At 34.1% G+C, this 24722-nt stretch overlaps 1 protein-coding gene across 2 annotated transcripts; it reads left to right on the forward strand.

Moving 5' to 3' along the window:
- The first annotated feature begins 3021 nt into the window (after positions 1–3021).
- LOC148303193 (splicing factor ESS-2 homolog) lies at positions 3022–24417 on the forward strand. Of its 2 annotated transcripts, XM_088270373.1 has the most exons (10): positions 3056–3258; positions 3357–3513; positions 4583–4744; positions 7346–7539; positions 9116–9295; positions 10737–10863; positions 11453–11606; positions 12730–12870; positions 16229–16566; positions 24295–24417. In XM_088270373.1, the coding sequence occupies exons 1-9, from the start codon at positions 3100–3102 to the stop codon at positions 16542–16544; spliced, it is 1590 nt and encodes a 529-aa protein (XP_088126499.1). In that variant the 5' UTR covers positions 3056–3099; the 3' UTR covers positions 16545–16566; positions 24295–24417. The 2 variants fall into 2 exon arrangements, with proteins under 2 accessions (XP_088126500.1, XP_088126499.1); XM_088270374.1 differs by lacking the exon at positions 24295–24417 and having other exon boundaries at positions 3022–3258; positions 16229–16695.
- Positions 24418–24722: the final 305 nt, after the last annotated feature.

A 24722-nucleotide genomic window follows, 5' to 3' on the forward strand; every position in this document is an offset into this window, starting at 1 on the left:
TATGTTTCACAGCTTTTATATTATTAAAGTTCAGTGAGTTCACTGTCAAGGTTCGTGATTAATATTATACCTATGCAAAGGGGAAGTCGACTGGTGTTTAGCACAGTGGTTGAAACCAAATAACTTTATGGTAAACCATAATAAATTTTAGCCTTACAAACGAAAGCAGTAATTTATTTTATTTTAAATACAATAGAGGTGATATAAGAAAAACATTCTAGTCATTGTTATTTTTTATGTTGATTATTGTACTGTAAATTATGTGCCCTGATTTTTAAACGGTCTGTTACCCAATATAAAGTCTTCTTCTTCTGATCCTTATCAATAATATTTATTTTGACTAATACTTATTTTAACTCACTAATATTTATTTTGACTCACTAATATTTATTTTAACTCGCTAATATTTATTTTAACCCCCCTGGGAATTGAACTCGGAGACGGAAGCCAAACGTACTAACCGCTACATATGAAGAAGGGCAATTGCCCATAATTGCACAAAGCGAAGGGCCCTTGAGATAGTAGGTATTTTGTGAAAATGGCGCCATGTGTATTATATTTATTATTTATTTATAATTTTTTTATAAACACCTTACATACATAAGTCATATAATATTCCCGATTAGTAATTTATTTTTATTACATTATTATTATTATAAGGTACATGTCCGATAAATGGATACATTCCAATAGGTAGGTAATCGAAGAACTTGTTTAAAAAATGTGTAATGTTTGTGTCGATCGAATCCAAATCGACGTCGGAGAGTTAAATTTAGACAATCTCGAAGTAGTTACACAATAAACTTCAAATGAAACGAAACATTAAAGAAAATTTCTGGAATTCTCTGCAAAAATAAACTTTAAAAACCATTTCCGGGAACCGCGCGAGAGAGAGCGGCAGTTACAGGCAGCGTTCCCGCACAATGTCCGCTCACACCTTTCCTCTATAAAGTTGTCATCGGGCCGAGTCATTCGGAGACACTTCTGTTGCTACACTCGTGTTATATGTTATTAATGGCCTCGTGTCCCCTTCCGTTTGTCCGACCAAACAAATTACCGAGCGAACTCTTTATTTTATTATTTCAGACTATTCCTTATGTTTGGTATTAAGGAAGTTGTTAACTTTCTTATCTTTCACATTTCATGCGCATTTAACTGGTATTTTGGTATAAGTTTGCGTAAAAACTTGAATGAAACCAAACGTTCGTGTATTTACGGAAAATCGACGCCATCTGCAAAAACGAATCATATAGCCCCACTTATCTTATTATTTGCCTCTGAAGTGAAGTAATTACCACGTTTGACTATCATTTTTAAGTAGCGAGGTGCGGATTGAAAATATTATTATTTTAGTACGGTATAATTTTTATCGTCGTCATTTTTAATATAACTAACAAAATTCAATACAAAAATCAAAACTAACAAAAATCAATACACAATATGGCTCCAGAGTATCTTAAGGAGCTGTGTATTCCAGATGAATTGGTTGATAGACGTCTCACGCTTCGATCGGCTACAACATCTGCAATGGGCAAAGTTATCTTACCAGCTCGCAACCAACGCACTAAATTTGGCGAACGTGCCTTTGCTGTTGCAGGACCGACGGCGTGGAATGCTCTTCCACCAATGGTTAGAAATAGTGAGAGTGAGATGATCTTTAGAAAAAGACTAAAAACACATTTGTTTGCTAAATCATTTCCACCATAATATTTTCCCCAATTCATTCACCGTGAAGCGCCCTTGAGGTATTTTTTTACGAAAATGGCGCTATATAAGTTATCCAATTTTATTATTATTATTATTAATACTAAGCTGCACTCGTAGAAAATCTTAACACCGACCTATAAATAAATTTATTTTAATTATTTTTGATTCAGCATCTAGTAAGACTGATTACACTTAAAAGCAATATTAAATAGCAATTCAGCGCCCTTGAGGTAATATTTTACGAAAATGACGCTATATAAATTATCCAAATTTATTATTTATATAATATATTTTTTTAAAGATAATTTTACATTACCAGATACGGTTCTATTAATCGTCAAATTCAAATAAATTAATATTGTTTTAAATAATTACAAAACATGTTTTCTGTGAGAATAATAAAGAATAGAGAAACATATTTTTACAATTATTTGTAAAAGAAAATTTAAAACGAAATTAAAAACGAAAAATTCTTATATCGTAAATTTTTTTTCGTACTACGTTAAAGTAAGAATATATAATTACTTATATATAAGTGTTATTATAACCTTGCTACGGTTTATGCCATACTTTTTATAGGAAGGTTTTTTTATTTCTACTTTTAAATTATCAAAATACTTTAATACGGGTTGCTTTGATTTTACAAAATGGATTATGAATGAAATTTACACCAAAAACTTTAGGATGTTATTGACATAAGTGTTAACTGTGGTAACTGAAGCCCAAGGCTGATCATATGACTTCACACGATCGAGATAACACTGCGTTGATGCGATGCAGTGCCCTATACACCATTGAGTGCGGATCAGGGTTAGAAGAAGAATTCACTTCCATGGGTTAGTTCAAATATCGCGGGGTAATTAATACAAATTGATAACTCTTAAATAAAGTTTATGGAGAGATTTAAATATCAACAATCATTTTTTGTATTTTTATAATAAATAAAAATTATTTTAAAACATCATTAAAATTTTTGATAATTTCAATGAGTTATGATATATTTAACGCAAACAGGCCAGAAAATAAAGTTATTTTTTTATTGGCTACCCGAAAACGTGAATTTCTTTAGTTGGCGCCTATCGTACGCAATCTGCTTTACAAGCTTTAAAAAATATTGAAGATGATTTGAGGAAAAAATGTTTACTTCTATAAAATGACCTTATTTTTTTTAACTAAAATTAACATAGTAGTTTTTTTTTAATGTATTTGATTCGAAAATATAAACCAAGTCTTTACAGGTACGACACCTTTTGGTGCGTATTCTAAATTCCATTTTGCATTATTGTCTATGAATTTATGCATAGATTTTTCACCATAGACATATACGAAACATGTACGCCGAAGTATGCATAAAAAATAGTTTGACAGCAAGTGAGCAAGTGACATTTCGATATGAGTGAACACAAAATGAAAGATAAACCAGGTGAAAAGGCGCTAGAAGCCATCAAAAAGCTGGATAATGAATTAGCAATATTCAAAGCACCAAAAGGCAGAGCTGTCAAGCGGAAAACACGTATAATAAAAGTCCTAGACGAGGATACTTACATCGAGGTTAGAATCTTTTAGTCTTGCTTTATATTCACTTTTGCGCTATTTTCCAGCATTATAAATATACAGGGAAGGTATTTAATTATTAATTTTTGTTTCAGGAAATGGCTAAAATCATTCAGAGGGATTTTTTCCCTGATTTGGAGAAATTGAGGGCTCAGAATGAATTCCTGGACGCAACTGAAAGAAAGGACCACCAAAAGCTACGCGAGTTGTTTATCAAATATAGCAGTGGACCGAGACCGCCTACTGAACGATGTGAGTCAAAGTATTAAAGTTTTTTTTTAAATTTTATTCACATCATTATGAAAAGAAGCAGTAATGGTTCATTTCAAATGAGTTGAGGTGACTGTAAAAATGTTCATTATTTAAAAAAAAAAGCAAACAGTATGACTGCGATAGTTAGTATTGAGGTGCCAAGTATTCTATGTGTGATATGATGCACGAATACCTAGACCTAGCCCTCTTAGACTCATCAGAAGATTGATTATGAATAAAAAACACACTTTCTCAATCACAGATCACTGTTTATTAATTTTAACACATTGTTGTCAATAATTTTAACACATGTGTGCGCTAATTTAGGCCAAGAGCAGGCGTTTTATACATATTTTTCAAAAATGATACATTTGTGTATAAATCGTCATATCTTCGAAAATATTTGATATTTTGTTATAAAAATTTCTGTGTAGTGTTCACCATACCTAGTAGCGTGTAAAAGACGTGTCATCAGATACATATATTGTTGTTTGAAAATATTGACATTTATAAAATTAAACAACTTTGTTTTAACCACTTTTTATTGGTACACTTTATCCAACCGGTTTCGACAAGAACCTTGTCATCATCAGGGTTTATGTACTAAATTTAACAAAAATGAAATACTCATAGTTAATTACCCTTCCCTTACCAAAAACTTCTACGCACTCCGTACACCATATGAAAATATGATTTAAAAACTCCTAAATTTTGTTTTCCGCTTCCGTAGTGTAATGGTCAGCACACTCGACTACCGTTCTTGAGGTCCCGGGTTCGATTCCCAGGGGGAGTGAAATAAATATAAGTGATTTTTCACTCTATTATTTATTCAATATTACCCTGGACTGGTACTTGAAGCGGAGGACTGATCACCTTTCCTTCGTGTTAACGATCAAAATAACACTGTGTTTATATAATAATGCAGTGCCCTATGCACCGTTAGGGTGCGGATAAGGGTTTGAAAAAAAAATGTTGTTTTTATTGTGCATTGCGTAGCGAATATGTCACTTCCAAATAACAACTACAAATGGAATATAAATTTAAATTTAAAATAATTTTTTTCTTTTAGACGCCAGTCCTGCAACATTCGAAACTCCGCACAGCGACATTCCCGGAACGCCGAGAGAACCCTTTGGATCGGACATTCTCCGAAATTCTACAAACAAGCAGAAATCCGACACGAGTGAAGCTGACAGATCTAAGCCCAAGATTTCCTCCAAACACTCACTGGGTAAAATTACAATCTTAACTCTCTTAATTAACATTCTTAAATTTGTTCACGGTAATTTTGATCAGTTGGTCAACCCATAATCCGATCTTCTCAAGCACATGAAAACGATCCTTATTCTTAATAGTGAACAGTGTTGCCATATCGCTCACTCCTTTCAAGAACGTCATAAATCAAAAAACTTGATTTTTCAGGAGAATGTTTTTGAAGTTTAAAAATATAATACAATGTATTAAATAAATATCAAGCCACTTATTTAACTTTTTACTGTGCAACAGATCTTTTTAGGTAAAACCTTAAGGTTTTTTCTCCATTTGAAAAATATTTAGTATATTTAAAAAAATAATTAAACAACACCTTTTCTTCAAAATGCAAAAACAGCACTTTCTGCCCTGTAGCGGGTAAACATTAAGTTAAAAATATGCCGCTTTTGCTGGGATATAGTACATTTTCTGGGCATTCCAAAAACATGCACAACTGAAAATTGACGATTTTTGATTTATGACGTTCTTGAAAGGAGTGAGCGATATATACAGATTTACCTGTATTGATACAGATTTTAGGCTGCCGTTACAGATGACAGATTTTACTCTACTAGGTAGTACTTTTAGTTTCATACACATTTTTGGAATTGGACATAGTATATGATAAAAACAGAAGAAGGAAAATATGTTTATATAATAAGTAGGTCCGCCTCCGTAGTGTAATGGTCAGCACGCTCGGCTACCGTTCTGGAGGTCCCGGGTTCGATTCCCAAGGGGGGTAAAATAAATATAAGTGATTTTTTCACTGTAATATTTATTCAATATTACCCTGGACTGGTACCTGAAGCGGAAGGCTGATCACCTTTTCTTTATGTGTAAACTATCAAGATAACACTGCGTTTATATGACGCAGTGCCCTATGCACCATTGGGGTGCGGATAAGGGTTTTATTATTATTTTATTATTATTAATAAGTAGGTTAGAATTTGTTTTATATTGGGGTGCGCTATTTATTATTGGGTTCTATTTTGTCTTGTCATGGAACATTACGCAATTTACGCAGCATACTGCAGGATTCCCCAAAACATGTCTAATTTGTTCATGCGACCGAGTGTTAATTTTTTATACACGTCGCGTAATACGCAATGTTTTAATCAGTGCGTATTACGCACAAATATGTATAGATTCGAGCATGATTAACATTTGATAATAAGTAGTGAAACGTTGGAAGGATTATTACTATCAAAACAACTACAAAGATCCATGCTACAAACTAAAAATAGAAAAGGATTTGATTTCTAAAATTAATGAAAATGTGTTTAAAAATAAATTTTATATTTTGGGTTATTGATTCTATACAGATTTTATACAGATTTCTAGACTGTTTGATTCAGATTTTTTGGTTTGGCATATGGCAACACTGATAGTGAAGATCAGACTCATCTGCTTTCACAAAGCTTTCATGGATCATATTTTATTTTTTAATTTATTTTATTGATTTAGCGTTTAATTTGTAGAACTCCATAATTTAACTAACTAACTCAACACCACGCCATTTCTCCGCAGGTGTAGGCAGAGAGAATAGAACGCCACACCACTCTGTCTTTGCAAACACTCTTCGACTCGTCCACGTTCATGCATCTCCTCATACATACCCGCCGATTATTATTTTGACTCCTAACCTGACCGCTTTCAAATATTTGGCATACCTGATTGTGCCAAGATTTTTTTGGTCTTCCTCTGCTCCTTTTTTCAACTACATTCGCCTCATAAATTTGTTTTACCGTTCTTTCCTCACTCATTCGTTCCACATGTTCAAACCATCTCAACACACCTTTCTTAATTTTATCTTCTTCTTCTTCTTCTTTTTCTAGATCCTAAGGATCTGTTTGTGCCTCCGCTTGTAGCTCTTGGGATGTTGACTCCCACCTGTCTTTCCACCTTTTTGTAGGTCTGCCTGGGGGTCTGCATCCTTCAGGGATTCCTTGAAGGGCGATACGTGGAAGTCTGTCATCTGACATTCTGTTTACATGATCATTCCAGTATCGCCTTCGTTGTCGTCCCCACCTCACGATATCCTCCGTCTTACACATGCTCCGGATGTCGGTATTTCTTACTCGGTCTCGCAATGTGTTTCCGGTTATTGATTGGAGAGTCTTCATCTCGGAGGTTCAAAGTTAATTTTATCGATAATGCTTATTTCAGCTTTGCATTCCTTCCTTATTTTACCATTCGAACATCTATCATACATCGTTTTGCCGCGCATTCGTCTGAGACAGTTTGACTGCATTCAGTCTACTTTCATCGTTTTTTTACCAACTCCATGCTTCAATTCCATACATTAAGGTTGGAACCTGGACTTCAGATTGTGTACTGCCAGTTTAGATTTCGCTTATAGGTTTCTTCCTGTCTGCTTATTAAACACACAGTTAAAGGTCAACTCCATGCTTCAATTCCATACATTAGGGTTGGAACCAGGACTCCAGGTTGTGTAGTGCCAGTTTAGATTTCACTGATAGGTTTCCTTCCTCTCTGTTTATTAAACACACAGTTAAAGGCTTAACATTTTAATTATCGCTTTGCTGTCTATCTGATTTGTAAAAATGAATAATGTCTCCAGATTCATATTTGGCGGAGCACACGAGCGAGGACAACAGCAGCTTTCAGACCCTTATGGAGGAGATGGGGCGCCGCAGCCGCTCCCGCTTCCAGGATCAGCTGCGGGAGGAGCTGGACAGCCAGATGAAGCTCCTCACCGCCTGCGTGGTGCCTTCCATACAGGACCAGGCCGACACCACCAACAAAGTGCACGAGGTATCGCATCATCCTTTTCACCATGCTTACGAGCAGGTGAAAAGGATTTTTTTTCCACGGAACGACAAACAAAACGGAATAAAAATGGATATTTACCACCACAAAGTGACTGCCGAATCAATAAAAATAAAAATAAATCATTTATTGATCTATCCATTTTTAATTTAAGTTTTACTTGGTACATACCACTTTTTCTTCAAATCTAATGTGACACGTGTTTCGATGCATTCTGCATCATTTTCTAACACCGTGCACGGTATTTGAAAATGATGCAGATAATCAGTCAGACGGAACAATGTTTGCGCTTATGATAAAATATGGTATTGTAATGAGTATTTAAATGGTATTTGAATATATATTTTTTTAGTTAAAAGCTTGAAATGATGTGAGTTCCGGGACCTTTTTGTTTAAAAAGAAAGTTACGAGTATTTGCAAATTGTATTTTCACCCATTGATGAGAACATCATTAGTTCTCAGAACTAGTCGTGTTTACATGAATAAACTCAAGAGTGTTTTATTTTTATATTCAAAATATTTCTGTCTATCTACGGCCATTAGTTTTTACGTTCCTGCTTGCCTTGGCACAGATTGTTTCACATTCTGACGTATAAAAGAAGTGAGTTCTAGCAGACAAAAAGGAATATATATTTATATATATATATATTTATATATATATATATATATATATATATATATATATATTTATATATATATATATATATATATATATATTTATATATATATATTTATATATATATATATATATATATATATATATATATATATATATATATATATATATATATATATATATATATATATATATATATATATATATATATATATATATATATATATATATATATATATATATATATATATATATATATATATATATATATATATATATATATATATATATATATATATATATATATATATATATATATATATATATATATATATATATATATATATATATATATATATATATATATATATATATATATATATATATATATATATATATATATATATATATATATATATATATATATATATATATATATATATATATATATATATATATATATATATATATATATATATATATATATATATATATATATATATATATATATAGAGCGAAAACAGATGTGCTAACCACTACGCTACAGAATCGAAGATAACCTTTTATTAGTGTTGAATAAAGACTTTTTTAAATACAATTTCACTTTGAAATACTGTTTTTTCTTCAAATCCATTGTGACATGTGTTTTGATGCATTTTTAAACAATAATTTACTCACTTTGAAAGAAACAATAATTCAGAATAATACAGATAGCACAGAAAAAATATTGCTTGGTAATTTCCCTGTATTTCTTAAAATTTCGATGTTAAATGATGCGGAATGCGTGGAAACACTTGTCACAACCTATTTTAAGTAATAGTGGTATTTACCAAGTAAAACTTAAATTAAAAATGGATAAATATTAGCAGTATGTGACTGCCGAATGAATTAATGAAATTTAATAATGTAAATTGGCACAGTACGAATCAGTTTGTGGTGTTCCAGCTAGACACGTGGGGCTACAAGGCCAAGAACTACATCATGTACGTGCCGGACGGACAGCCCGCCGACGAGACGGCCCTGAGGGAGCGGCAGCAGGTGGTGCACGCCAACACCCGCCTCAAGGGGGAGCCCTTCGACCACCAGCGCAGCAAGGAGACCATCACGCAGATAGCCAAGAGTCAGGTAGGCGACACCGTCTCTGCAGTGCTATAGCTTATCTGTACAATTTACGAGGAAGGCACAGACAAAATAATGTTTAATAATGTTTCTAATTTCTCTCACAGGGATGCTCTAAATGGATCATTTAAAGCTATGTTTAACAATTTGGTATAAAAAACTTACAACATTTTGAGTGTGTCCAAAAACTTGTTACAAAATCTGGGTTACCTCCAATTACAGGAGTCACTTTCATATTACTTTTTGACATCTCATCAAAGATAAAGAAGAATATGGAAGTCTGGGCATTTACGGGGCTGACGACCGTCATAGGCTGGTTTAAGTGATCACTTTACAAACGTGTAATATTCACCAATTCTACCCATTATTGACAACCACACTACTCAAATTCTTGGAAGGTCTATATATGTGAACCAATTTCGAATGTTGTCCTTGAATCATCAGAACTTCACTAGAGACATCTATTAGTGAGATGAAAAGAAGCTTTTTTACTATGCAGAAACTCTTTTATTAGTATGTGAGATCCCACCAATAGATGTCTCAACTTCAACAAAACTTAAGCCGGAAAGATATATAGTTAAACCCCGGAAATCCAAACTAATCGGGGCTGTGGCTTGTTCGGATTTGGAAAAGTTGGGATTAGCCTAGAAATTTGTAATACAGTACATACACGCCTCCCTATGCCGCCCAATATTCAACATACGCTCCGCGTATGTATTGCATCGTCAGGGAGGTTTACGTCACTTTGCCAAATGAAGATTACCGATTTTCACAACACAATGTACACGACAAAATGTAGTGTATTGTTTGTGTTTTTTCTTGTTCATTTACTCCAATGTTAATGAAATGCTATACAACATTGTTTCTTTTTAGGTTACTGTACATTTTTTGCAACTTTTTTCATTACAATCTAATATTATTACAGTACTTGAGTAGCAACACAGGTAGAAATATATTTCTACCTACAAATATTTTTTTCTAAATCTTGTTCGGATTTCTCGGGATTTCGGATTTCGTCACACCTCTTGAAAGAACTGTTATCAAAAACTACGATATAACTTAGTGAAATATTAATTAATGGATAATTTCACTAAATAATATTGATATGTATCGATGGCTGCCCTGTGGCCGACCACTAAGAACGGAGACAGCTTGAGATATTATTTTAACAAACAATTTTCATTTTTAATTAATGTTTTACTTAGTAAATACCACTATTTCTTAAAATGTACTGTGGCACGTGTTTCGATGCATTCCGCATCAAAATGATTCGGAATGCATCGAAACACGTGCCACAGTACATTTTAAGAAATAGTGGTATTTACTAAGTAAAACATTAATTAAAAAGGATAGATTTTACCACAAAGTGAATGCCGAATCAATTAATGAAACAATTTTCTATTAGCCAGATAGTTTGAAAACTACAAATTCGTTTTGATATTTCTAGGAGCGAATTCTGAGCGGGCGCATCGGTGTGGACGGGAGCACACTACTAGATGGAAAGTATCCGCAGAAAACTGGAGGGCTCGGTAGTGGGCTGGGGGGACTTGGATCGGGGCAAGATGTAAACACAGGTTGGTGAACTCTAAGTATATGAGATGAACCATCTTTTCATACAAAAGGATAGTGGAAGCAATGACTCTTCTCCAGTTATCCCTTGACTGCGCTGCACGTAGCGCTCCAACCACCGATGTGCCTGCTGCTGCCTTAACTTGAACGGTCCATCGCGTGGGGATCTTCCTCTCCCTCTCTTCCCCTCCAGGCTACCGATCACAACCAGTCATTCCAGGCTATCCTCATTGCCACGCGCAACGTGTCCAAAGAACTGGAGAATACGTCGTGTACAGACATTCGCCAGAGTCAAGCCATCCAAGCGTAGTTCCTGGCGAATGGACTCGTTGGTGGGTCTAGCTGTCCACGGAATTCGGGGCATGCGCCTCCAACACCACATTTTTTTCCTTTCTGCTGCTTTTGTGGTCCATGTTTCGGCAGCATAGAGAAAAATAGAGTGGACCAAGCTCCAGACAAGCTTCATCGTTGTATTGTTACTCACACCCTGGTCTCTCCAGATTTTGTCTAGCTTAGACATGGTACTTTTGGTGATGGCGATACGACGTCTGATCTCTATGTTCTGAAGTTACATTATATTATATTTGTTTTTAGGTGGAACACGACTGCTGCCAATGTCCACGGCTCATTCGCTGGTCCGCACCCCCTCCCCGTGTCCCGGAGCCCCCGGGGAGTCTCCCCTCATGACCTGGGGAGAGATAGAAGGGACCCCCTTCCGGCTCGACGGCGGAGACACACCACTACCAGGGTAACTAAAACTATGCGGTTTATTTCAAACTTAGCATTTTAGCTCAAGCTCTGTCATATTTAGTTTATTCACAACATTTTTAGTGTTTGACCTTTTTTTATCAACCCTGACCTAAATAAATATACTCATTAAAGTTGTATACTAATCACAAGTAACCGCAAACCCAATTCCCATCTGTACAATGTTTTTTACTGTATCTCGCACTCTACCAAAAGTAAGCTATTAGAACTCTACCAACTCCCACTCTCCCAGTCTCCCACTCTCTACCAACAGTATGTAAAAGGCTACTTTCCCGCAAACAATGTGTTAAATGCATATGTTAAGATTATTGTAAAAGAAAAAATCTGTTCTACAAATAATTAATTATGTTTTAGTTTATATTTAGACCGGAAGATGGAAGCATAGCGCCCGAAACTAGTCGTTGTAACAAAATAAACTCAAGTGTTTTTCTTTCACAATTTCATCATGCCTTACTGCAAAGTGAATGCCTGAACAATAAATAAAATATGAAAAGATGTATTTTTTTTTTTATTTTTTTTTTTGACATCTCATCAAAGATGAAGAAGAATATGGAAGTCTGGGCATTTTCGGGGCTGACGACCGACATAGGCTGGTTTAAGTGATCACTTTACACACGTGTAACATTCACCAATTCTACCCATTATTGACAACCACACTACTCAAATTCTTGGAAGTTCTATATATATGAACCAATTTAGAAACCTTGTTCTTGAATCACTAGAACTTCACTAGAGACATCTATTGGTGAGATGTAAAGAAGCTTTTTATTAAGCAGAAACTCTTATATTAGTATGTGAGATCCGAATCCTGGATTATAATCACACACATGAGAAACGCCAGAAAATACCATTTTCATTTTTATTATTAAGCTTATAATTTGACCAGATAATTTATTTACAACATTTTGAGTGTGCCCAAATACTTGTTCACAAAATCTGGATTATCTCCAATTACAGGAGTTATTTTCATTTTTTTTTTTTTTTTGACAAAAAAAAAATAATATGAAAATAACTCCTGTAATTGGAGATAATCCAGATTTTGTGAACAAATATTTGGACACACTCAAAATGTTGTATATGAAAAGATGCATTTGAATTTGCAGCAAAGCGGCCGGAGCGTCCTTCAAAATGGCCACCGTCCCAAAAAGGGAGCAGCTAGCGCTCGCGTTGGCAGAAAAGGCGGGACAGCGCCATCGGGACATGAAGCAGAAGGCGATGGAAGCCGCCAAAAGGAATATGCTCACGTAAAAATCATTGTCATTGTCAAATTACAGATTGATCCGCAATGTTTTGAGTTTGTCCTTATCTCTGCTCACAAATCTGGGTTTGTCTGCTTAGGAGTTTTATTTGTATTGACATCTCAACATGGATGAAGAAGAAAACGGATGTCTGGGTAAATACAAGGCTTACAGCCTGCTATAGACCGGTTTAAGTGATCACTTTGTACATTTTTAACATTCACTATTCTATCCATGATTATTATAACCCTTATCCGCACCTAATGGTGCATAGGGCACTGCATCAAATTGAGGCAGTGTTATCTTGATCATTACTTACATGAAGGCAAGGTGATCACTCTTGCGCTTCAGGAACCAGTCCAGGGTAATATTAAATAAATATTACAGTGTTAAATCCGCCAGTTTTGTCCGCCTCCGTAGTGTAATGGTCAGCATGCTCGGCTACCGTTCTGGAGGTCCCGGGTTCGATTCCCAAGGGGGGTAAAATAAATATAAGTGATTTTTTCACTGTAATATTTATTCAATATTACCCTGGACTGGTACCTGAAGCGGAGGGCTGATCACCTTTCCTTCATGTATAAACGATCAAGATAACACTGCGTTAACACCTAAAGCGCGATGGCCTCAAACAAAACGCGCCCAGCGGTGGTGGGTCTGATCTGACCCAGTACAGAAATCGCCTTTTAGGCGTTTTTCGTCGGGTTTTTATATTTTATATATTATTCAAAATAGCCTACATAGCAATAGGATAATGTGTCATAAGTTTTGTATGAGAATTTTCAAGTTTTTGATAGTTTTGAAATTAAATTATCCAAGCGCATCATTTTACATCCAAACGCGACCGCGCGCTTCGGCTCACTACCACAGACTAACTAATTTATATACTCACTACTACCGCGGAGCATGTCACACGCGCATGTAGCATGGTTGGCAATGAAGCAGTGATTGTAAACATTTTTATTTTTACTGAATTCAAATAATTAGTGTTTTTAATTTTATAACTATATTTTAAGTCAACATCATAACAGATAGAATTATTAACAAAATGCAACTAAGTAATTATCTTCAAATATAAAACGTGGCAGTTAGCTCCAAAAACCACAAAATGATTCTAGGATTTTGAGTTAATATTTCAAGATAAATTTTTGTCCATAATGCAATTAAAATTCATTTTAAATACAGTGAAAATATTTAAATTTTCATTGAAAAATATATACGGAATTGCCCAAAATGGTGTAAATATTCATTTAAAGTTCGCCATTTCTTACATAAACATTTTGCGGGTTTTAGAAATTATGAATACAATTTTGTACGAAACCAAATAAAACTAATTATTATAAAAATTTTATATACAAGTTCGTTAGACATAATAGGTATGATATTTAATTTTATTACTGACCAATAAATTATTACCAAAAAATAAGAGGACAATCGGTACTTTTCTTGTTGAAATCGATGTTTTTATCACTTACTGACATTTCTTATAAAACCACGTTTTCCGTTGCACTTTCAAATTCTGAATCTAAGGTTTTTGAATTCTAAATCACTGTCATCTGCACTATTCTCTCACTTTTCTTTCACTTTTAGAACTGTCCAAAAGTCGTTCAATCTCGTCATGAGATAATTATTTTTTTCCTGCCATTGTGGTAAAGTGTCGAAAAGATTTTAAAAAAATAAAACTAGAAATCGTTCAAATATAAAACAGTTTATTGTGAAGGTCTGTGTTTTGTAATATTAATATTTTTTAAATGTAGATTTACCTTATAGTCTATATATATGATATTTAATCCGTCATACAAGTAAACAAATAAATCAGTTAAAAACAAATATAAAAAAAAAACAATAAACGGAAACAATCGCCAAAGATTGACAATGTATGCTTTTGTTTTTGGGATTTCAAAATCACGGCAGACGGCACACTAACACATTGATAGCGAACAACTGACCTTACTCAATATGATTTTTGATATTTTATTTGTTCTTTTTTTTTTAAATAACTCATTTGAATCTGGTCCAATAATTTTCGTTTGTATCTCAATTTGTAGGTAATTTTTTTAAGAACGATTACACTGAAGGAAAACGACGTAAACAAATTACCTATTACGTAATCAATAATTTTCCGCGATGGTGGGTCTGACCAGACCCACCATCGCAGAGGAGGTGTTAATATGACACAGTGCCCTATACACCATTGGGATGCGGATAAGGGTTTTATTATTATTATTTAAATCACTAATATTTATTTTCACCCCCCCCCCTGGGAATCGAACCCGGGACCTCCAGCACGGTAGCTAAACACGCTGACCATTACACCACGGAGGCGGACAAATTAATTAATCCATGATTAACCCCACTCTAAAAAGAAAAATTCCTCAACTCAACCATGGATGATGTCGGGAATTCATATGTGAAAGAAGGTGTGAATTAAAAAGATACATGCAACTTCCGAAATGTAAGTAGCGTGCCGAAAAAGAAACTCAGATTTCCAATTATGATTCATGATCTGCCACTATTGTATTGATAAAAATAAATAAATAAGTTAAAATGAGAAACAGCTCCTACCCCCTCTTCATCCTGCAATATCCCTAAGACACAACTCTAAAATTCAGACTTAGCTTTGCATATGGCATTTAGCGTTTGTGTCGGGTTGTGGTCCCGTGGTTCACTAACGCGGACTATTAAGTAAGAGTTTCTCGGTTCGAATCCACTCTACCACAATTTGATACCTATTTCTAATAATGAGCCGCTTAGGCTCACAGTGTCCGCCTCCGTAGTGTAATGGTCAGCACGCTCGGCTACCGTTCTGGAGGACCCGGGTTCGATTCCCAGGGGGGGTAAGAATAAATATGAGTGATTTTTTCACTGTAATATTTATTCAATATTACCCTGGACTGGTACTTGAAACGGAGGGCTGATCACCTTTCCTTCATGTGTAAACGATCAAGATAACACTGCGTTTATATGACGCAGTGCCCTATGCACCATTGGAGTGCGGATAAGGGTTTTATTATTATTATTAGGCTCACAGAAATAGTATGAAATTGAAATATTTATGTAAATCATAAAAACACAAATATTTCTCTTTTTATTAAAAAATAAAAAATTATGCGGAATGCATCCAAACACATGTGTCACAATAGATTCGAAGAAATAGTAAATTAAAAATGAAATTATATATCCACAAAGTGACTGCCGAATCAATTAAAGTCACAATATCCACATAACTTAAAACCTACGTTTTAAAAAATAAAAAGAATAGTAAAGTAAAATTTAAATTAAAAATTATTGTCACAATTATAATTATGGCTGTAAAGATCCCCTGTGTGAAATGAATTCGTAATGATAGTCGATGTCTCTTCCGCAGGCCGTCGCCTCGCATGGCCACCGGGTCCGTGACGGACCGCCTCATGTCCATGTCGCCCGCAGCGCGGCGCCTGGCCTCCTCGCACCTCAAGCGGCCCATCATCGCCTCCCCCTCGCCCTCTCTGCGGCGCCCCACGCCCGGCGCGGCGCGCCTCACGCCCTCCCTGCGGCGCACCACGCCCGGCGCGGCCAGGAGGAGAGGGGACGCCCCACCCGCGACCAATCCCGACGAGAAGAAGAAGAAAACACTCACGGACGATCTGCTGAATATCAATCTGCCGAAGAGGAGACTCAAAGCTTCAGATTTCTTTTCGTAAACTGAAATTTGGTTTACAAAGTGTAAAAATAATTGTGTACATTTAATCTTTTATTTGTCCGCCTCCCTGGTGCAATGGTTAGCGTGTTTACCTCCCCTGGAGATCCCGGGTTCGATTCCCAGGGGGGTGATAATAAACATTAGTGATTTTACACTCTAATATTTATTTAATATTACCCTGGACTGGTACCTGGAGCGCAGGAGTGGTCACCTTGCCTTCATATAAGTAACGAGCAAGGTAAGACTGTGTCAATATGATGTAGTGCCCTATGCACCACTGGATGCAGATAGGGGTTATAAGAAGATAAGAAATTTTATCTTACGTGCTCATGGTGTTCCAACCAATAATATTGTCTATGTTTTCGTGATTGAACATAAATAAATTATTTTAAAAAACTTGTTTTTGTACCACTTGATTTTATGTTACATTTATTGTTTCTATCTAAGGGTTAAAATATAATTATATATTGAAATTCTCAAACATTTAAGAATACAAGAGCTGAAGAGGTGGCGCATGAGACCGCAGAAGAAGATATTAGATTCCGTAAGATGGAAGCATCTGTAGCTGCTAAAACTAGTCGTAACAAAATATAATACTCAAGTGGTAAAAAACTAGTGTTCTATTTATAATTTAATTATGTCTTACCACAAAGTGAATATCTGAAACAATAAATAACACATTAATTGATTCAGCAGTCACTTTGTGGTTAAATCTATCCATTTTTAATTACTGTTTTACTTAGTTAATACCACTATTTCTTAAAATCCACTGTGACACGTGTTTCGATGCATTCCGCATCATTTTCAAACACCGTATGAATTACAACAATGATGCGGAATGCATTGAAACACGTGTCACAGTAGATTTTAAGAAATAGTGGTATTTACTAAGTAAAACATTTACAACATTTTGAGTGTGTCCAAATACTTGTTCACAAAATCTGGATTATCTCCAATTACAGCAGTTATTTTCATATTATTTTTTGACATCTCATCAAAGATGAAGAAGAATATGGAAGTCAGCCCCGTAAATGCCCAGACTTCCATATTCTTCTTCATCTTTGATGAGATGTCAAAAAATAATAAGTAAAACATTAATTAAAAATGAATAAATAACACGGTTGAACATGACGTAAATTTTAATTGAAAGCAATCTTTGTCTTTTTTTATCAGTGAGAACGTGGTTCCATGTTTCATGTTGAAAATAACATAATAAAAAATACAGGAAACACCTCTTAGCCCAACTCTTGTCACCAATGCCCTAATGGCGAATTTCGCACACCGTACTTAAAAATAATGTAGAGTGCAGGAGTGTGCGTTAAATATAGGCACAAAAGCAGCAGTGTCTACCCTACCTTGCTCACAAATGTAATATTAACGATCCAACATTATAATTGTATAAATTATTATAAAAATCTACTAATATAATATGCTGAGAAATGTAAAGCTGTGCCGGGTGTATAGCGTGTTCAAGGTATGAACTAAATGTGTCTCGTTCACTCCCCGTTCAACACAAAAAAAAAATACAGTGGAACCTCTCAGTGAAACAATTTTGTTTTGATTAGCAAAGAAGTCCCGGCTCACAAGTGAATATCATGAAAAGGGGACTTGCCCTTTCTCTGTAACTATGCAAATTACTCGTAATGAAAGGATCCATTGTTTCTTCTTCTTCTTTCTGTGCCACTTCTAACGAAGATCGGCGATCATCATGGCTATCTTAAATTTTGATGCTGCAGCTCGGAACAGAGATTTGGTGCTTCTGCCAAACCATTGTCGTAGATTTTTCAGCCATGATGTCCTTCGGCGTCCTTGAGTTCTTCGCCCCTCAATCTTTCCTTGTATGATTAGGTGGAGATGATATTTCTCATTTGTCATGACGTGTCCGAAGTACATCAGCTTTCTCTGCTCGATGGTTGGTAGGAGTTCCTTATTGGTATTCATCCGTTGGAGGACCTCTAGGTTGGTGACCCGATCACGCCATGAAACTCGCAGGATCTTGCGATAGAGACCCATTTTAAACGCCTCTATTCGGTTTTCCAGTTCCTTTGTGAGTGTCCATTCCATAGAGAACAATTTGAGATCCACTTTTTATAAATGTAAAAAGGGGACGTTCTGTGTTTGTTAATTTAAAGGTGTAAAAGGCACTGCTTTTTGCAGACAGAAGTAAAATAAACGGCATCTAATAGCAATACATTACGCCTTTCGGTTACATCAATATGAAGAACTGTGAGAGTGACGAGACCTTTCGTTTTATTTTTTTAAACTAAACTACACATACTTGGTTATCTTTAAGCTATAAAATATGTACATAATATTTTATTTTTAATACTTGTAAAAATGTAGTTATCCGTGGCATTTAAGGCACGCCACTGAAGAAATACCCATCATAAATGAATATGTTTATATACTTGTAGTGCATATTGTGGGGCAATTCTTACAACTAGGTAACTTCGTAATCCATATTGAAGTTAGCTGCTTAAAATATTAATACAATAATAATAATATTTTTACTCTAATGATTGTTTTACTTAGTAAATACCACTATTTCTTAAAATCTATTGTGGCACATGTGTCAATGCATTCCACATCATTTTTAAACAACGTATGTGAAACTAAGTCTAAATTTTAGAGTTGTATCCCTTGACGTTGAAGGATGAAGGATGAACTCTGAAATTTAGCCTTAACTTTACATACGGTGTTTGAAAATTATGTATCAAAACACGTGTTACAATATACTTATAAAATAGTGGTATGTATTTACCAATTGAAACTTTAATTAACATACTAAGGATGGGTGTTTTTTTTATGTTTGCGGACCGCTGGCGACGGGATTTGATAATTGTCCACAAATAGTTTTGAGACGTTAACAAAGAAATTGGTGCATAATATTTATATAAAAACATTTCAATAACAATAATTCTTTCTATTTTGAATTTTGAATAAGGCCGGCGCAGAAGGTAAAAATACCCTTCCCGTCCTTAAGCATCAATCGACCGAATGGGTAAAAATACCTGTCCCGTCCTTAGTATGTTTAAAATGGATAGATGTTACCACAAAGTGACTGCCGAATCAATTAATGAAAATAATAATAATCAAATATAAATAAAATATTAAAATCATCAAGGCTTTTTTTTATATTATAAAAATAAAAAAAACTGACCACAATCTTATATTTCTATTTCCCAACAAAGCTTATTCAAGAGTTACCTAGTTGTTATTACCCCGCGATGAAATAATTAGTGATATTTTTTAAAGTTAACTTTATATTTTAAAATGGATAAATTTTACTAAAATATAACTGCCGAATTACATAATGAAAATAATAGAAGTTTTGTTTATCAAATCAGGAAATCATTCAAAATGAAATAATGATGACTCAATCTGTTCACATTTCAATGTCAAAGACAAACTTTTGCTTTGATTGTAAAACGTGTTATACCAATATTTTAATAATCAATTCATTTAAACAATAATTATTTCCTTCCTAGAATTAAACACGATACAGGTGTAAATAAACACGTGCGTTCAAGATATATATACATGAAGCATTCATATTTTATTTCATTTTTAGTATTATAAATAGCATTGTCTTCGTTTGAAACTGTAATACATATATAATTTTATTATTATTAAAAAATGAAGTCTTTTTCTGTCTTTTTAATAATTGTATTCATTGTTATCTTATTTACGCCAAACAATCATGTAAGTATCATCTGTAGAATAGATATTTATTTAATCACTTCACGTCATAATGACACATGCGCATATTCACACAGAAAAATCTATCTGTCAGCGTCTGAATGGCCGTGAATATGTATTTTCTAACTTAATTTTAATATAAAAATACATAATTTGTATGATATTAGACAGTTTTAATAAAAACATAAACTTTTAATGTATTGAGATGGTTTGGACATGTGGAATGAATGAGTTAGGAAAGAATGGTAAAACAAGTATATGCGGCAAATAGAAGAATAGAATAGGAGGAACACCGGAGAAACCTTGACATAACGAAGTTTTTCAAGAAAATATGTGGCAAATTCAGTTCGAAATGGAAGCAGAGGAAGACCGAGGAAAACTTGGCATAGTAAAATTCTTCAAATACTTGAAAGTGATCAGATCAGGTGTCGTTATAATCGGCAGGTATGTATGATAGGATGTATGTATGTGGAAGAGGTGAAGAATTTTTGCAAAGACGTTTGTCTGGCGTTCTATTCTTTCTGCCTACGCCTGCGAGAAGCGGCATGGTGGTTAGTTAGTTAGTTAGCTTAAATATATTTTTCTTATATATTTTGAGCTGAAAATATTTTCATGTGAAATTCTCATCTTTGTAATCTGTGATAATTACATGTTTTTAGATTTTACTTTAGGTAATATAACAATATATTATTTTGTGCATATTTTTCTACAGGCAATGCCGTTGTTTTGGCGACTAGGATTATTTAATGGCAACTACAGGTCTAGAGGGAGGCCTTCCATTGTAAATCCCGTGAGGAATATAAAACCAGTCGATATCAACTACCAACCAATAGTCAGCAGAACTCATCACAGAGGACTTCTCATTTAAGCATGCCGCAAGGTGTAAAATCAAGATGGCTACACCAAGATGTTATTTATTACAAATTTTAGAGATAAAATCTAATTATGTATATAAAATCTAAAATAAAAATAATTATTTAGTTGAAAATATACTTTTGAACTTATTTGTGTACTTTTATTTATTATTTGAGAGGGAAAACAGAACGTGGACGACCGAAAAAGACTTGGCACGATCAGATCAATCAGAACCTAAAATCTGGCGGTGTCAAAAGTCTGCGTAATCGGAGGGCATGTATGACTAGATGTATGGATGTGAAGGAGGCGAGGAGTGTATGTCAGGACAGAAGAGTGTGGCGTTCCATCCTCTCTGCCTACCACTGCGGAGAAAAGGCGTGATGGTGGTAGTAGTAGTATTTATTATTTTATTTACAATTAACATATTTGTGTGTAATCACGTACCATGCGTTTAAATATTATTTTATGAATGTTATATTAGTAAATTTTAAAAATTAAAGAAGCAGATTTTGTTCCCGTGGTATGTATCGCAGACCGCTTAGGTCTACAAAAATAATACACAATCAAAATGTTTGTCTATTTAATAAACACCCTTTTTAAAAATATATATATATGAAGATCAACAATGTCATAAACTTCTTATGTAACCTTTACCAACTGTAAATAATTTTTTGCAATTAATGTTTTACTTAGTAAATACCACGTTTTCTTAAAATCTACTGTGACACGTGTTTCGATGCATTCCGCATCTTTTTCAAACACCGTATGTGAAGCTAATTCTTGATTTTAGAGTTGGGTCTTTGGGACGTAGAAGGTTGAATTGGGAGTAGGAGCTTTAAAGGTTGAAAAGGGTAAATAATTTTGATGCTCTTCACAAGCGTTGCGTAATGAAACACTTATGTTTCATTCAAATGTGTGCTTTTTATTTATTTCCTTTCCGTTTAGCCAAACTGAGCCACAACAACGCATGGCCGAGCACAGCTCGTTATTAAATAAATAAAATTGTGATTTTTTTTAGTTATTATTATTATTATACTTGTATTTGTGTATATGTGGCTTGTACCTAATATTCCAACTTCAATTTCTCCAAATCAAAGATTTATTTATAATTTTTTGTTTATATTTCTTCACTTCATGGTACATGCATAAAGATAAAGGTTTGAAGATGAAGATATATGTACAATCCCACATATGCATAAGGCACCCCTATAGGTGCAATGCTTTGAAGATGTTTGTAAAGATGTTAAAACAGAAAAATAGGTGGAATGATAAGAAAAATAATAAAACATTAAATAATCTTTCTAACCTATGAGGGTGCTAACCCTTTGCACCATGGGGCTACACTATCTATACAAATAGATAGTATAGCTTAATGGTGCATAGGGCACTGCATCATATATATTATTTCTTAATTGTTAAATACATGATCAGCCCTGCGTTTCATGTAGTCCAGGGTATAATATTAAATTAATATTCGAGGGAAAAATCATAAAAATAAATATAAGAAAAACCCTTGTCCACACCCGATGGTGCATAGGGCACTGCATCATATTTAGGGTAAAAAATCACTTATATTTATTAACCCTCCCTGGGAATCTAGTTTGGCACCTCTAGTATAGTAGCTGAGCATTACACCACTCTGGTAATCAAATCCGGAACCTCCAGCACGGTAGCCAATCCCATTAACGGCTACACTATAGATGTGAACAAATTGATCAAGTAAATTATGGTTAATTTGTCACATTCCTAATCTCTCCTACAAGAGAGTATATGCTACTTTACAAAGTGAAAAGCCAGATGGAGTTGGTGACTATATACAGAACAAGAAAGAAAAAAGTCCACTACAGATCAGCATTAATTAACATACAGTTATTAACACTCTTAAATTTAATTGTAATATCATTCTGCTTAAGTGGTGATATTTTAATTCCTGCTTGATTTAATTTCCTGCAGAAAATATTCTTGAATCTGCAATAAATTGGCAGTATTTCCACAGCGGGTACTACCTCAACTTGCTATAAATTGAGCAGTATAATATTACCTTGTATTAGTTGACTTCATTATTTTGAGTTGAGATAAGGAACCCTGCATACTTCATAAAAATGTCACTGAGAAATATTACAAGACTAGTTCTCCTATATTTCCTCTTCACTGTTCTGTTATTCGCCCAAATTGTAAGTGAATTTTTTTTAACAACTTGACCATAGATTCATTTTTAATTTACTGATTTTTCTTGATTTAAACCTGGTTACTGTTCCAAATCAGTTGTGATGTTAACACCGCACATTTATGGTATTTTGTTTAATTATTTTAAACATTTTTCATTCTTGAGAAGCATTAATTTTTATTATAATAACAGATCATTTATATATCATTTTTATATTTGATGTGTAACATACACCTCTATTCCTTTCGATCTGGTTTAGGGCAAACTAAACCCATGAGTATTTTTGTCTTATTATTATTTCAATGCCTTAATTTAATTACATCTCGATTGTGATACTAAAAAGTCTTAAAATAGTGTTTTTACAGAAACTTTACTAATTTACTTGTTTTTTTTACTTATTGGAATAATATGATAAATAAACACTTGAAAAAAAACACTCTTTTCAGTTTATTAATTAGTTTTAACGATACAGATATTCTCATCTCATCAGTTGATGGCGAGAACATCTGTAGTTCTCGAAACTAGTATTTTTTAATATTATTTACCTCAAAAAAGTGGTCTTATGTAAGAGTTTTATTTTTATAATTTAATCGGCAATGTAACTAGTTGGAAACAATCTCTATAACAAACTTTCCTTTTAAGCTTTGAAGAATTTAATATATTCTGATATCTGCACTCAAGTGGTGCATAGGACACCGCATCGGATCATGTTGTTACTCGATCATGATTATATAAAGACAGGGTGATCAGTCCTACGCTTCAGATCAATGGATTTTGAAAGAATAACAGATGTCGGAATATGAAAAATAATCTACGTTATAAGCTAAAAATCATTACAATGTCAACACTCAGCCCAGAGTAATTGAGGTTTAAATGTTAAATACTGTACTGAGTGCTGCAGAAGCTATGTGCCAAGCACTTTGTGGGCATTACCCAAGCTGTGTGACAATCGTTGGCAAAAATTGGCTGTGATTTATTTAATTATTACTCTTTTTTGGCAGACAGTATATCACATTATCTTTGTTAACAGGCTTCCCCCCTGCGTTTTGGAATTTTCAATGGAAACTTCAAATCCAAAAAGGGCCCTCCTAACTTCAGTCCTCTGGAAACCTTCAGACCCGTTCGCATCAACTACAGACCGGTCCTGAGGCAGACAAGTTTCATTTGAGGAGCAAGATAACTAATAACTAATGATACTACTAAATGGATATACCACATACAAAATGCTGACCCAGATCACACTTTACATTAAAAAAAATCAAGTTTAAGTAATATATTCCATGGAGTTTTTTTAACAGTATAATATTCATAGAATAAAATAACAACTTTGTAATTTTTTCCACATGAATTTTATTTGATCAGCAACCGGGCTTCGTGACAAAACCCGGTTGCTAGTCAAATAAAATTCATGTGGAAAAAATTACAAATTTGTTATTTTATTCTATAAAATGCAGTTGC

Source organism: Brachycentrus maculatus, unplaced genomic scaffold, assembly GCF_059751285.1.
Source record: "Brachycentrus maculatus isolate JH-2025_06_01 unplaced genomic scaffold, ASM5975128v1 h1tg000380l, whole genome shotgun sequence".
In the NCBI taxonomy this organism is placed as follows: domain Eukaryota; kingdom Metazoa; phylum Arthropoda; class Insecta; order Trichoptera; family Brachycentridae; genus Brachycentrus; species Brachycentrus maculatus.

Bases quoted from the DNA above. Each gene is read 5' to 3' on its own strand.
- LOC148303193 (XM_088270374.1), top strand. From the start codon at position 3,100: ATGAGTGAACACAAAATGAAAGATAAACCAGGTGAAAAGGCGCTAGAA. The intron at 4,745-7,345 runs GTAAAATTACAA...TAATGTCTCCAG, and splicing joins TTCCTCCAAACACTCACTGG to ATTCATATTTGGCGGAGCAC. The intron at 11,607-12,729 runs GTAACTAAAACT...TTGAATTTGCAG, and splicing joins GGAGACACACCACTACCAGG to CAAAGCGGCCGGAGCGTCCT.